The 15954-nt window shown below is 39.8% G+C and overlaps 1 protein-coding gene across 3 annotated transcripts in view; it reads left to right on the plus strand.

Annotated features, from left to right (window-relative positions):
• Window positions 1–15954, plus strand: part of LOC149014806 (transducin family protein / WD-40 repeat family protein) — a 73677-nt gene that overhangs the window by 13786 nt on the left and 43937 nt on the right. For all 3 annotated transcript variants that reach the window (XM_089155439.1, XM_089155437.1, XM_089155438.1), the window contains exons 4-5: window positions 7222–7290; window positions 13805–13865. In XM_089155439.1, the coding sequence (XP_089011565.1) occupies window positions 7222–7290; window positions 13805–13865 (130 nt within the window). The remainder of the gene's footprint in view (window positions 1–7221; window positions 7291–13804; window positions 13866–15954) is intronic.

Below are 15954 nucleotides of genomic sequence, written 5' to 3' on the forward strand. Positions count from 1 at the left end.
AGCGGCATCACTTGATCTAGTTGGTCATTTTATTTTGTTGACTTGTTGTATATGTAACCATTCTATCAAACAATTCATGTATGTTGATGATTCTATGCCTACATGCAATACAATTTGTACTTATCGGAACCAGTCATTTGTTAGTATACTTGAATGATAAATTTACAATGGTTTTTTTTTTTTTTGGCAAAAATACTAGTTCCATTGTGTTTATTATGCTTTAAATAGGTAGGAGGCAAGAAATCAAATGAAATGGACGTCATATAAGGCCTGAAACTTAGGGTCAAAATTAAAAAAAAAAAACCATATGTTCGGTCGAAACCTAAATTTTTTTTTTCATGGGTCAAAATCCTAGTTTCGACCGAAATTTTTTCCTTGCTGCGGAGCATAGATCACCTATCCCATATAGTTGCAAGTTCCCAACTTCCAGAAGCATCACCTTCTTCTCAGTTTCTTGCGCTCGTAATCTTGGTTTTTCTGTATGAGTTCTTCACCATTTCTTGTTCTGCTGGCACTTTAGAAGAATGGATATTATGTTCTTGCCTCTCCTTTGTGGCCTGCATCTTTCTTCCCAGACTAAAATTGAGCCCTCTTCTGCTTGTAGGTTAGTTCTTGTATTCCCGACTTGGGTGAGTTCTTTTTCATGTCAATGTATCCGTTCTCCTTTCAATTTCTTAAGAAGACTTGTAAGACACTAGTCTCATGTAATTACTGCTTCCAGGATCTGAGCTTATGATCTTCTCTGCCATCTAAGATGTTGAAATCTCAGTGATCTCTTTCACAAAGTCTTGATCTAGGTTCTTCCTTGAAAATGGTTCCAACGGCACTTGGATTGTACAAGTTGATATGGAGCGTTCCTACTTGGGATTGGAACCTTTCATGTCATTGACATTGACAGCAGCAACAGTGTCAGCATCATCAATGGCAGTGGCAGTGGTGGGTGTCATCTTAATTCATGGTGGTGGAAGATTATGTTAAGATCATTAGAGAATGTTTGAAATAAGATGTTGAAAGTAGAAATGATTTAGAACTTGGACAATAACTGGTTTTCTTGTTTTTACTATTTTGGTTCAGATAGTGCGAGAACGGTGATGTGAGCACAACATCTCCCCCTGGTCGAAACCCTGGTTTGGGCTCCAAGTCCCAACCAAGATGGCGCAATTGGCCGAACCCTTGTAGGGGCAATTTGGTCATTTCCCTTCCTAGTTACTTTTATTTATTTATTTTTTTAAAAAAATAGTATTTTTATCTTAATTTTTTGAGTTGAAAACTATTTTTATTTCCTTGTTTTAGTTAGTCAATTGAGTTCTAGTGCCATTTGGAATCCATTTTAAACAAAAGATTCCTTGTGGATAAGTAGGTCTTCTAGTACAAATTTGGTTCCTTAAATTGTGTGGTGGTTATTTACTTAAGTTAGTGTAAGGGGTATCCTAGTCTATAAAGGAAACCCTAGTTGATTCAATCTTCTTTCCTAGTTAGAGTCCAAGTCTTTTTTTTATTATGTAGTGCTATAAATAAGCCATTCCCTTCATTGTAAACTTAGACTGAAATCCTGAACTGAATAAGAATTGAGAATCTTTTGGCTAACAAGTTCTTGGCTTTCTTGGGAGGGTCACGGCAGGATTGTTAGCTTCTTTCTTTATACTCAGCAGCCTTCTTCCATCAACAACAGCTTCCTCAAGTAAGTCCAGCAATGTATCCCCCTTTCCCTTCCCCTCCCCTTCTCTTTCTTGTGCAGGCCTTAGGACCCCCTCCCCTGCCTTTGCAGCCCTCCAAAACCACTCCCCCACCATCACAGCCTATTTAGGAACTCCCCCCCACCCCATCCCTTGCGGCACCCCCTCTGTTTCCCATTCTCTGATTTGCAACAAGTCTGAAAACAGAAAAAAGAGAAGAAAGGAAATATTCAAGAAAGGTTGTCCAAGATCCAGTCCAAGAAACCCTAGAACATGGTTGTCAAGGCAACCAAAGCGGTTGGGGCTCCGCCTAGGCGCCGCTTAATATCAAATTATAAGTATGAAAATGAAAGTAATAATTTATACATTTTTACTTACCTCTATGATAGTGTGATGCTAAACAAGTGCCTTTTGCACAGACCTTACAATTTGTTTGTCCAGACTTTTATTAAATAAATGGATAATTTTTGAATCCGAATCGGAATTGATATGTCTGTTTTTACCACTTTTTTTACCGAACATGATAAATTAATAGATCACATAATTCCGATTTCCAAATCCTTATCCATTTAATGATTCATTGATTCCTGATTCCAAAATGACTAACTATTAGATTTGTATACAGCTTTGTTGAATAAAATTTGATTTAAAAAATTTTAAAAATATTATTATGTACAAAATGTCAAAAAAAGACCACTTTGACGTCTAGGCGGCAATAAGGCGCACATAGCATTTAAAAAACTGCATGTGACCAAAGTGGTGGCAAATAAGGCTGTTGAAAAACTGCCTTACCACCTAGAACCATGCCCTAGAAACCTCCCATCTCTTGATCCATCCCTTTTGATCATTCCCACAATGGTACAATCTCCCCTAAACCCTCCATACCCAATTGCTGGCTTCCTTGGTCACGCTAGGCCTAGGGAATACTTGGTATCACAAAACACACCCATGCTTCTTTGTTAGAATCCATATTGAGTTTTGGTATACCAATTATCCCTTGGGAATTCGTTAAAACCCTAACAACTTACAAACATTACCCATTGCCATCCGTTAGGTTTCCAACTATCATAAATTCACCCATTAGAACTTTGTTACTGGTTCAATAAAGAAGATTCAACGCTAACCCTAAATTCTAGGGCATTATTTAAAAGATCCTTAACCCTAGAGTGAACAGATTTTTTTTTGGGGTGGGGAGATGGTGATTTCCTTATTGCAATTGAGTTACATTAAGGATCAACTTTAAGTCTTTATTTAGTTGCAATTATCATGGATGGTTAACTAGAGATATGTAAGATGAGGTTCCTTGGTTTATGCTTTTCATTGATGATATTGTTTTGGTAGATGGCTCATAGGATTAATGCCAAGTTAGAGATACAAAGATCAACCTTAAGTTAAAAGGTTTTAAGCTTAGTAGAACATAGATAGTATATCTAGTGTGTGATTTTGGTCATGCTCGAACATATGATGAGGTGGTAAAACTTGATGAGGAAGAGATTCCAAAAAGCAATTTTTTGGTACTTCGTTTCAATCATTAGTAAAGAAAGAGATTTAAAGGATGATGTTTCCCCATTCTATGATGGTGCATTTTTTTGATGGATAAAAAGGTATGCGAAACTTGAAAAGGTGGGTCCCACATACTGTGGGTTGGGTAGACAAGGGGAAAAAGGAAAGAAAATTATGGACTATGCACTCTGTGGTGAGGTATGGGAGGGAGAGGAAATAGAATTGTGGGGGGGGGGGGGGGGTTGTGGGAAAAGAAAGGAAATGGGAGGAAGGAAGAGGATAAAAAGCAACTCCATCAATGGTCTGGTGGGTTTTTGAAAGTGGATGGGGGTGGAAGAGAGAGGTGCCACCACACTGGATAAGAATAAATGCATCTTGTGAGGTTGTCTGGAAGTTTCCTACCCCGTCTAATTAGTCACATTTTGGGAATTTCTGGGAAACAAATAGAAGTTTCCCACCCCGTTTGACCTTTTCTACTGTTTTCCCTCAACCAAGCGGTTAAGTTTTTGGGTGGATTTCCTGGTCAATTTTTGTTCTGTTTAGATGTAATGTCTGAATCAATATAATCTATTTCAGCTAATTTTTGTCCAGTCATATCACAACCTGAGTGCTGTCTCAGTTTCCAACCTCTTTTCAGTTAACTGTTCTGTGTTTCTGAAAATTTTCGCTAACAAGTAGTACAACCTTTTGCTGCTGCATTCCTTAAGAACTGTTTGAGAACTGATTTATCAGAACCAAACAAAGAGTGCAAATGGGCCACTCGACTTCCATATTTGGGATTTTAAAACTAATGGTTTTCAATAGGGAAAACCTGAATCATTGTTTTGAACTCCAAATTTCCTGAGTTTCCTGATACTTCTTCTATACACTTTGTTACGTCTACATTAGCTCGTTGAAGGAAAACTTATTTTTGGACATGAAGGATCCACTCTGAATCCAAGCAGTTTATGCACATGATTGGCGAATGGATCAAAGACTGGAAATTTTTTTCTGGACGGTGTCGATTTCCCATTTATTCATGAAAATGGATTGGGATAAAATACGCTTCCCCTTGTTTCTCAAGATAGTGCACTTCATGGATGTAGACACTGCATTTATTTAGGGTTTAGGGTTTTTAGGTTTTCTGGGTTTGGGGTTGAAGTTGGGGTTATGGGTTTAGGATTTATGGTTCCTCGTATGCACAGCTGGACTTGAAGTTCTATGTGATTACTGAATCTGAATTCTGGTTTGTTAAACTAATGAACTATGCACAGGTTTTGGATATAGGGATCATAATCCAAGTTCAATCCGAGGAATCCAAATTGTTATCTGCACAAGTCTGTAGACCCGATTTCTGAAGAAGGGATCTAATTACTGCTAATTATGAGCTTGCAGAGACGGTCTTTTGTGTGTCGCTTTTAATAAGAGAGTTTTTCATGGACCTCCCCCGTTTAGCTGAATTACGTGCACTCACCTGGAAATTGGTCCAGAAAAGCTAAGTGTGCTAATGTGACTGTTAGTTATAAGGAGTAAAAGGGATTTTTACCATTATGACCTAAACTTATTGGTAAGTGAAATACCATATGTATTCTTATCTTCTTCCTCATCCTTTTCTTCCCAATCTGATTTTAAGCTCTAACGAGGTAGTTATTGCGATCTCCAGTCAAAGTGGAAACACTGGCTGGCCTTCCCCTTGCCCAGCCAGTCACTCTCTGGCAAAAAGGTAACTTTTTCCATTGAGAGGGGAAATGGATCTTGTTGGATATGAAGAGCAATGGAAAGAAAATCTGGTGAACTGTGTTGATCAAAACCTAAATGAAAATCCTGAAATATTCCAGAGTTGAAATGGCTAGAGAATTCTGGGTTGATTAAGAATATTGAACCACCATAAAAATAGAAGGTTCAAGGTGATTCAGAATTTACCAGTCAGTTATTTTATAAACCTAGACAAAGCAATAGGGATACTATGTTCATATAATCAGCTAATCAAACAAATAAAAGTAACACACTATTTTAGATCATACATTCAGTCACTTCTTTGTGTTCTGATTCATAGAATAACTAGGCATGTAGGTAAAGAGCTCAAAAATGAAAAACAAAGGAGGAGAGTTATTATAGAGGAAAACCATTAGAAGGTATGAGTGAAGAGCTTTAGAAGGGATAAGTGAAGCTCTAGCAGGTACAAGGATGTAGGATTTTTGGGAAAAAGCTAAGACACCCATCAAACCCACAGCTCCAATCTTAATCTCAAGACTCCTCAGGCTCTGCTTCTCTCTTGGAGTTTGAATACTGGTTTTTGACAACCCAGCTCTTCAAATCAAAATGTCGAGTTGAGGAAGTAGCAATCCTGGAAGAGGAGGAGAGCTCACTGCTATTTCTTCACTGTAATGAAATCGGTAAGTTTCCTCCTTCAATGTCTTCTACTAATTCTTCATCATCAATCACCTGATAGAGCAACAGTAATGAATTATCAAAACCTGAACTAACAACTTTTTTGGAAGGAAAAAATTTCTAAAAGGGTAAAATGGTCATATTACACCCTTGAAGGGTCATATGGACATTTAGAGTACTTCCTAAAAAACTGATGGGTAAAGGTTGACAGACGGGGTTTATTTGTAAGTCGTAACCTAGAGCATGTTGTATGGGGGTGCATGTAAAAATACCCTATTAGTTATTACTGGTGAGGGTGAAAACTTTTGCAAAACAAATCACGGCTACAGATAGCAAAGCACGGAAATAAGTGGAGCATGGTTAAACATTGACTGGCGCTTTAAAATATCAAGGTGATGTAGGTCTACCACTGAAATAAGCTTATCTTCCCTGCTGACTTAAGCCTGGAGTGTTGGTTTATTTTATTTTATTTTTATTTATATAAATTTCGATTATGGGCCATGAGTTGGATCTTACAGATGTTGGGTGAATATTTTAAAGATGGGGAATTGGGGTCTATAGGTGTTAGAATGGGCTGAAACTTGAATGTTGGTAATGATATAGAGATATGAGTCATATGACGCTCCAAGTTGGGTTTGGGTTCTTATTCTTGGGGCTTCATGGAGAACGAGAAATTGAGAAAGTATTTATTATCTTAGAATTGGATGGTCAAATTAGGGTCAAACTATGATCTGGGGCCACTAAGGTTTTAGGAGAGATGATGTGCCTAAAGTTTGGGACATATTTAATGGCTGGATTGCTGTAGACCTAACCATGATTTTTGGGTGTCTTGAGATGTCCAAAGTTCAAGAAAATTCATGATAATATGAAAAGGTGATAGGAAGGGGGAACGGAGTGGAGGCTGCCAAATGCCTGGATTGGGGAGCCTTGTAGAGCTGTGGAGTCAATGGAATGACTTCTTAAGACTTTATTAAGAACCTTAATATGGTACTCAACTGTTGGATCATGCTAACCAAAGTTGGAATAAACCAATAGTTGCAGCAGCAATCTACTGATAGAAAGCACTCAAGGCTTGAAGGGAAAATAATCCATTAATCAACTATAGTCTATTCTAATTGATCGGGAGCTATTTATAGCCTTACATAAGAAGTCCTTGTGGTATTAGGACTTAGAAACAAACTTAAACTAGGACAGCAGCTAACCTACTTCTAACTAACTAAGCAAACTTGATAGTGGGATGCATCATATGAATGAAAAGCTGTAAAATAAAATGGACTTTAAATGGAAGTGTAATAACCTAAATGACCATTGTCTTTGACATAATGTTGGGAAGAATTACTAAATTGCCACTGAGATTACTAGTACTGAAAGGAAAAAAATAATGACTTGAAGTGCTGACTGCTGGTCAGCAAGTGTTGGGGCATCACCTGGGCTTCTAATAGCAGGGTAGTAAGGGTGAGAGGCTCTAATTAGAGGTTGGATCTGCATCAGGTTCAAATTCATTTATGCTCTTAGTCTATCTTATATGGTAGAGTGCATAGCTATGATGATAGCTGGATTAGAAGTTCTAAAACTATGGTCCGTGTTGATCTCAGGAGATTAGAAAGCCGGGTATTTACGTTAGTTGAAAAGACTTATTGGCTTAATTTTTGAATTAATTTGTTTTTTGCAGGTTCAAGCGACTCAACATTGAAGGTTTGGAGAGGGAAGACTTGTCAGCATACTTTTGTTGGGCACACAGGTTTGTTTCAGTCTTATAGTGCCAATAACTTGTATTGATGAGATGTACTAATGTCTTCTATATATTTTAATTATTAAATATCATGATTCAAGCAAGAAACAAGACTGTCAATCTCTGTTCCTCATTAGTTTGTATTTTCTGAGTCCCCCAATCGTTCTACAGCAAGAATGTCTGCAGATTTAGAGTTCAAAGCAAAGTTCCTTTTATGTGGACAGGCTGTTACTAATGCAAGAAGTCAACCTCGAACAGGGGAAATCAGTAAAATATCAATTGCAAGCAGGATCATTATGATAATAAAGACAAAATGAAATAACCAAAACCTTTTCTTTTAATCATATTTTGAAGAACATAAAGGATATAAGTAAGGATACATAAGAGAAAGGAGGTGTGGTGATGGGATATCTCAGCCCTCGATCACTCACCCACAGCTGTTGAACATGGATTTTATTCCATAACTGAGGCTTTTAAGCCACAAATTCAGTTTCTCCAATTCTTTTTTCCTATTGAAATAAACAACCAATTTAGAGTTTGGCTGAGGCTTTACAAGAAATAGTATGTCCCAAAATTAGAATCTCAATGAAATATAAACCTAGCAACTAAGATAGAAACTTCCTGTGAAAATCAAAATAGAAACTCCTAGAAGAGTTACAAATTGAAAGTAGCTACTACCTAAGATTCTATTAAAATGAAATATAGTATGCTCTCTAAGACTAAAAATAGAAGCTAAACTAATGGCAGCCTATGTTAAAACCTTTCTCCACTTGATGGGTCTTGAAAATCTTCTAGAGAGTATCCCCAAGAAAGGCAAATATTGGTTGTCGCACCTGTTCACATGAACAATGTTTTCGGTCTTTTTTCTTAACTCTATGTTTTTTTTTGGGAGTTTGCTCTCTTATGTGATTGCTTGCTGTGATGCTCCATTGAACCAACAAAACTCGCCACATCATCAGTTGTACCTTTTAGTTTGTGACCAAATCACGCGGACCCCAGGCGCGGCCGGCCACGAGCGACGCCCGGGGGACTCCCGACCCCGGCCCGAGACGACCCCGCGGCCGAAGACCGGGGCGCCACCACGAGCGCCCACGGCCACCACGACGAAGAAGCCGCAGGCCCAACCACCGCACACGACCAACAAGTCGAAACCCGCAGCTCGAACACGCGAAAACCCAAAGACCCCCCCCCCCCCCACCCCACGCCCCGCCCCCAACCCCCCCCACCCGGGCCCCAAGAACCCGCACCACCAGGCCGCCCAAGCCCGCCTCCGCCACACTCCAGAACCGAAGCCACCCCCAGCCCGCCCGACCCGACCCCCAGAAAGCGGCGAGAACCCGCCCCCCTAAACACCCCGGACGAACCCCCCCTAGCCCAACCCCCCATCCCAAGACACAAGACCAAACCCCAAACCCAGGGGCCCAGCCAAGGGCCCAAGCGCCCCCCATCTAGAAGATGCCCCCCGCCCAGGGCCAACCAGCCCAGCGGCAGACAAGCCCCTCCCCCAGAACAAGCCCACCCGAAATTGCTTGCACTTACCCCCCCCCGAGCCGACCCACGATTCGACGGCCCTCCCCTCACACCGCGGTCGACCGCGCGCCCCACAAAACATAACCGTTGGGACGATTCGGGGACCCAAGCCCTAAGAAAAGAAGAAACCGGAAAAGCGTCTGGACCGTTTGGCCCTTCCTGGCTATTCCTTGTTGTTTGCTAGTGTTTTTAGCCTTCTCTTTGTCTGCGATATTGTACGAGCGTTGTTGTCTTTAATTAACTTATTTATTCATCCAAAAAAATGATGCTTGTTGTCTTGTGTCATGGTTGAGCCTAAGATGCCACCCTATGTATCATGTTCTATGATACCTCCAGTCTCTTACATTTGTTACTGAGTTGTTTCTATTTATTTATGTTGCATGAGTAAAAACTGTATTATGAATCCTAGTATGGAAGAAAGTTTTTTTTTTGTTTTTGTTTCTTTTTTGGGGGGGGGGGGTGGAAGAGAACTGCTAGCTAAGACAAATGCCTAGGAGGAACCAAATCTTATGTAATTCCTTGGGAGTTAAGTTTTTAATGGGGGACAGAAAGAAGAAAGAAGGATAAGGAAGGTAGAGGGAAGAAAGTGAAGCTTGAGAAGAATCAGACTAGTAGTAGGGGAACAGGGAGAAGAAGAAACATAAGAAGAAGAGAAAAAGAGAAGAGGAGGGTGGGGGGGGGGGAGGGAGTGTAAAGGCATATACAGAATTTAATATTTCGTATCTTCATATCCTTTTTCAAGCTAAATACATGGATTTAAACAATAAAAGAAACATATTATAGTAAAAATTGGACTCTTAATGATTTAAATTAACTAAAATTGTTCCTAGGTAACCCATCCAAACCAAAATTCTACTTCATGATTATCCCAATATATAAATAACAAAGTTCTACATTTTCTCTGAAACTCCCACTAAAATAGCATCACCTAATTTCTCTCCTTGAAATTTGGACTTGGGGCCTAGCAGATGTGAAAAATATTTTATATTTTTATCCCCTTGCAAGCTAGAGAAGGGGCCCACCAAATATCAAGAACAATCTCCCAGGTTACTGTTCATGTTGCTGTAGCGTGAACAGTAACTGCGTGTGCTTTATCAGTTTTATGGGGGGGAGGAAGTGAGCTTAGAGTGGATGTCATTAAAGACGACCTTCCAAATCAGATCAATTGGGAGGTTCCTCTTCTAAGTTTATGCTTCATCAAAATACATGGTTGTCAAGGCAACCAAAGCGGTTGGGGCTCCACCTAGGTGATTAGGCGACAATAAGGCGACTAAAGCGGTTGGGTTAAAAATTTTCAATACAACTACTTTTAAACTACTTTTCAATACAACTACTTTCTGTAATAAGCTAAAATAAACATTCAATAATCACATTCATCCAAAAAAATAGATCTTATTATTCCGATTTTTAAGTCATTTTCCATGTAATGATTCATTTATTCTCGATGTTGAATATGGCTCATGCTTCATATTCGTTGTTGATGGACACCGGGGTCCCACTTCCTGGTGAGCGGGCGGAGGTTTGGGGAGGCCGCACTGGCGGGGGTGTGGGGGCAGTGGCCCCGGAGCCTATAGAGGTCCTATGTCACTTTGGGCTATGGAGTTCCTTTGCAATTTGGGCCTCGATTCTGAAATGACTAACTATTAAATTTATATATGGTTTGTAGAATGAATTTTAATTTGAAAAAATAAAATTAAGAAAATATATTTAATGTACAAAATGTAAAAAAAAAGGCTACTTTAGCATTTAGGTGGCAATAAGGTGCACAATGCGACAAAAAGGGGGGGGTTAAAAAACAACATGTCAATTAAGCGGTTCAAACCAAAGGCGGTTGAAAAACCACCTTGCCGCCTAGGTGGCAGCACTTTGACAAACCAACTTTCCGTAGTGTCACAAAAGGGAGGCCCCATAAAGGGCTGAGAGAAACTTGTGCCATTCATGATAAAGGGAGGTGACGCCTGCAACAAGGCCAAAAGGAGGCTAAGGCCTGACACCAAATAGAATGGTAAGGGGACAAGAGAAGAAGAGGTGGTTTGTGTCCTCAATCCCATTCCATTAAAGGTTATTACAAGAAGGGAGACTTGGATATGACAGCAAAAGAGAGAGGATGGGTGGGAAGACAACAAGTGAAAGATCTGAAAAAGGTGAAAGAATGGCAGGGTATGTGATCTTTGAACCATACAAGATTGGCCCAAGGGATAGAGATATAATAAAATTCAGGGCAGAGGAGGTGGAGAATGTGCTGAATACAGACTACCTTGTCCTTCTTTTTTTTTTGGGGTTGGACCACATTAGACCAAGCCTTCTAGTGGTGGCTGAATGGGACCAAACACCACTAATAATGAAGGGGGACATTCAAGGAATGCTAGAAGAGTAGATGGTGCTGGCTCAACTAGGTCAAAAAGGATGCCAAAGGGAGTGTGCCAAGGTTCTAGCCAAAAGGAGGTGCCAAACCCAGAAGGATTGGAAGGGAGAGGGATGATCTAGTAGGAGTTAGATTTGATGAGATTAGAGTGAAACCAAGCAATCCAAATGGAGTCATTTTTGGAGGAGATTTTCCATATAAGCTTAAGCACACTGGCAATAGTGTAGTCATGAATTCTATATATACAAGGGTTGCCTTTAGGGCAAGGTCTGCGTATGGAGGACCAGCTGATAGTGTGAAGGAATTTAAAGATTTCATGACCTTTCTAAAGGAAGATATGAAGAGAGATTCCAGAGCAGGAATTGTAGACTTGGAGATAAATGCCACACCAGAAGGTGTAAAAGGATTGGAGGACAAATTTGATTGGCACATGTCTTCCTGTATATAAGAGGAATTTGCTTTTTAAAGTCAGAGAATTTTGTTGATGAGATCCAGCTTAGGGTACAGTGACATGCATCCAAGGGAAACCAGTTTGGAGGGGAAGCTAATTAGACCACCCTGGCCTCAAGTGAAAACATGGTGGACAGCAGGCAATCTGGGGTTCAATACCTTGCCGTTCTAGGTCAAAACATGGTGGACAGCAGCTGAAAATGCACTAAACACCCTGTGGTTTGACTGTTTTGAGTTCCAAACCTTGGATCTATGTATAGGGGAGGTCTAGGGTTAATTGGGTAGGGTTTTAGGGTTTGGCCAGGCTAGGTTTAGGTCTGAGATTAATGAAAAACATTCTGTTTTTGCAGAGTTATTAGTGCATAATTTTCACAAGTTACATTTTGTATTTTTTAGGGGTTTTCTTGATACAAGGATTTCTAGGGTTAGGCTTGGGTTTGAATGTAGGCTAGGGGAAGGGTATGGTAATCCTAAGGCAGTATGTGAATGTGGAGGGGGTTTATAAATGAATTCACTTACTAGGGCTCAGGGTTTTAACAGAAAATTAAGAATTCTGGAATTTCCAGATTCTACCACAAGAGGAAAAGAAGAAGAAGAAGAAGAAGAAGAAGAAGAAGAAGAAGAAGAAGCAGCAGCAGCAGAAGAAAATAGACGAATTGGGGGGGGGGAGGCTGCTTGGGGAATGGCGGAAGAGTCTAGGCTGGGGAGGGGTAACAACTGTAGGTCCTAAGAGAAGGGGGAAAGGGGCTGCAATGTGGTAGGGGATGGGGATCAGTGAAACTAGGGTTTTGGGGATGGGGGAGGGTGCCACAAGCTGTAGGGAGGAAGGGCATGGTTGCGAATGGTGTAGGAGAGTGGGAAGGGGTAGGGGAGGGGCTGATGTTACACTTACTTGCTTTAGGAGTCTGGGAGACTTGAAGTTGCGGATTACTTCAAGAATTGTTGCTGCCGCAGGCTTGAAGGAGGTTGGGAATGATGAGGAATTGCAGAAATTAGCTAACACTCAGCCATGGGATTCCTCTTAGGACTCCAGTTTTCCTTCTAATCTGTATTTGATTCAATTAACCAAGTCTGCCTTGTTACGTGGTGTGAGGGGCTATTTATTGTTACACTGAAGGAAAGTAACTAGGACTCAACAGAGGAAACCTAATTGGACTCAACTAAGGAATCCTATTTGGATTAGAATTCCCTAGTACAATTAGACTTAAACTAGGAAAAGGACTCTAACCACTGACTCAGTTGAGGAAAAAAATAGATTCCAACTCCTAACAGCACAGGGAAGCTAATTAGACCACCCTGGCCTCAAGTGGAGTGGTAAAATGACCAAAATACCCCTTAGGGAATTTGGCCACCTCTTGGTGCTGCATGTTTTTGTTGGGCTGCTTTGTTGCCGTATACTTGCCAATCCTGGTTACATCAGGAAGGGAGGGAGCAACCTCATGAAAAATGCCAGAGAGTGAGATTTTGGATTTGAGGAGATTGATATGGAGGCTAGAGAGAGATGTTTTACACTAGGTTGCAACAAAATGGAAGTATGTTAACGATGGATATATGTATGGGTTTTATGGTGTCTAGTTTATCACTTTATCCTTTAATTAATCTTTTGCATTCATCAAATAACTTTATGGGCTACTACCAAAATCACATCACCATTGAAAGGATGGATTGATCTGCAAAACATGGTATTTAGCAACCAACTTTAGGGGCTGCTGCAGAATGGGGGTTGCTGCTGACAGTATACCCTGGGATTCCGGTGTGTAGGTTCAAATAGTCTCACTACTCCTTTCCATTGATTTGGAACATTTTGTGACCTTCCTGTGTTGTGTGATTGAAACATCATGACAAAATTTTGGGCTGCATGTATATGTGTTTGAATGAAATAAAGAAAAGAAAAAAGCAGGTTCATATTGAGTGGATCATTCTTTTCCATTTTTGACTATAGAATTAGCTCTCTAGTAGCTTTTGATTGCGTTGTCAAGGAATCAAGGTTCTTGAGTGCTTGCTTTGCTGCTTCAAGGAAAAAAGAATGGGCTTCTAATATTAGTGTCATGAATTTTATCATTAACTGCTGGGAATTTTTATTTCTTAAAAAGAAGTTGCATTTTCCATTTTCTTGTGTCAGTTATTGAGTTATACTCTAGGCTTTCCATTTCATGCCATTTGATAATGCCATTACAGATACTGTTCGAGGTTTAGCTGTGATGCCTGGTTTAGGAATTCTGTCTGCATCACATGATGGGTAAGTTAGTTCTCTTTGCTTTGTTTTTTGTAACATTGCCAGTCTGCTTAACAATTGTAATGATTTCTGTTTGTGTGCTTGGGGACTGATTGCTATTTGGTTATCACCTGTTCTGATCATTACTGAAAGTATGACAGACCCTTTCTTGGTGTGATGTTGCTCTTCTTAAAGAATAAAAATTAATATAGAATTGTTATTTCATGTGACTGCAAAAAATTTGAAGTCTTTCCTCATTTCTTGTTTAAAAGACCTCAGTTTGATGACTTGAGCTTTGTTTCTTTTCATTTGAAACATTGCCTGTTTATCACTTCCATGCATTGTTTTAGGATTTATTGGAGCATTAGGTATCTCAGCATCCTTCACTAGATAAATCTTAATGGCATGTGATGGAAAACTGTTTGAAGAAGCTTTTGCATAGGCTATATCAAGCTTAGTGTTGAATATTTCTGAAACTATGGGTTTGATGAAATATACTGCAGTAAATTCCTCCTGATGTTAGTACTTAGTAAAAGTTGAAACGATAATACATGGTCCCATTTCAAATCTAGAAATGACATGGCATGATGGGAAATTATGACAAATTGTTGGAATGAAATAGGATTCTTGCAATGAACTTGAATACTTTGTAAGGAACCTCAGGTCCTCAATCTAGTTGAATAATTAGACATGAACTTCTTTGCTATCTGCAAGTATAAGTGGCTCTTTCAGCTCAGTCTAGATTAATGAAACCCTAGTAAATTTTCTTAGATCTATATTGATTATTGTTCATTGTTACCACTATCTTGATTTTATGTTTCGCTTTGGAGCTCAAGAGAGTGATATTATGAATTATGATGTTGTTAATGTTGCTCCATTGGTCCTAGGAAGACTTTCTGTTGACACATGAATGCATTTATGGGCTTTGAGCTCCCCCCCCCTCTCTTTTGGGCTTTGTTGATGATGTAGTTAGCAAGGTAAGAATCTCGGTCAGCCAGAAAACTGAGATCACACAGGATCTCGGCCACGGTATGGTAAAAATTGGGGCCAACTCAAGTGAACTCGGGGGTTTTAAGGGTTAGGTTGGGTTAAACTTGTCAACTTGGTATTTGGCCTATTTTAGGCCTTTTAAATACATTGGTGGCCTTAGATTTGTGAAACAACAAGCCTATATACGAGTTCCAACTCGACCCTAAGTTTGAAACCAAAATGCTGAAGGAATGAGCATGCAATCTTATAAAACACGAAATACATGACCAATAATTGATATAAATGAAGACCAAGTGATAAGATACATCAAATAACTTATTGTTTAGAATTCCTTCCATATCAGTAGTTCTGTACTCAATAGAACAATACAACATCATCAGTCTCGTGAATACAGTATAAGCATCATAGGAACAAGGTGAAATGAAATCAATCAAGGTAAGGGTTGTGGCTGAGCGGAGGACTCTTTAGAAGTGTTGTAGGTCAAAATCCAGCAAGTTTCCGCCAATAATCCGGCAAAAACCGATGGAGGAAGCTGCTGCATTGAGAGGAGACCAAGAGCACTGAGAGAGTCTCATCTCGAGTCGACCAGGATTGTGTGAAGTAGGTGTGTTTTTGGACCAAGATCCCGGTTGAACCGAGATCTCGGTCGAGTTTTGGTATTGCTGTGGTTCGCACCTAATCTTGATTCTTGACTCAAGGCCATGAAAAACCGAGATCTCTTGAGACCTGGAACCATGGCAATGGGTCTCTTAATTAGGGCCTATATTTGAGGTACATTGGATGGGTCCAATGTGCTGTTATGTAGGCAAGGCTACTTGTTGGTGTTGCCTTGCTCCGGTCCCTTTCAATGCTTGCCTAGACATTGTGAGAACTATAGTCAGTTCTGTTTAGAAGAAACTGTCATGGTCAGTTGGGTCTTCTATTTATTAGCTATTTGATTCAAATAAAGAATATCCAACATCAGCCAATGATTGCAGTGTTTAAGATAGTTCAGAATTCTTTTCTATTTGACTTTTCTGTTCAGTTTATAAATATCTGTTAGAGGCTTAATGATGTAAGCCCAGGTTGAATGGGATAAAAACCAAGATCCAATAAAATAGGATTTGTTATGAATCAGCCAAGT

Source organism: Hakea prostrata, chromosome 5 (assembly GCF_041222555.1).
Source record: "Hakea prostrata isolate BN-2017 chromosome 5, UWA_Hpros_2, whole genome shotgun sequence".
Lineage (NCBI taxonomy): Eukaryota > Viridiplantae > Streptophyta > Magnoliopsida > Proteales > Proteaceae > Hakea > Hakea prostrata.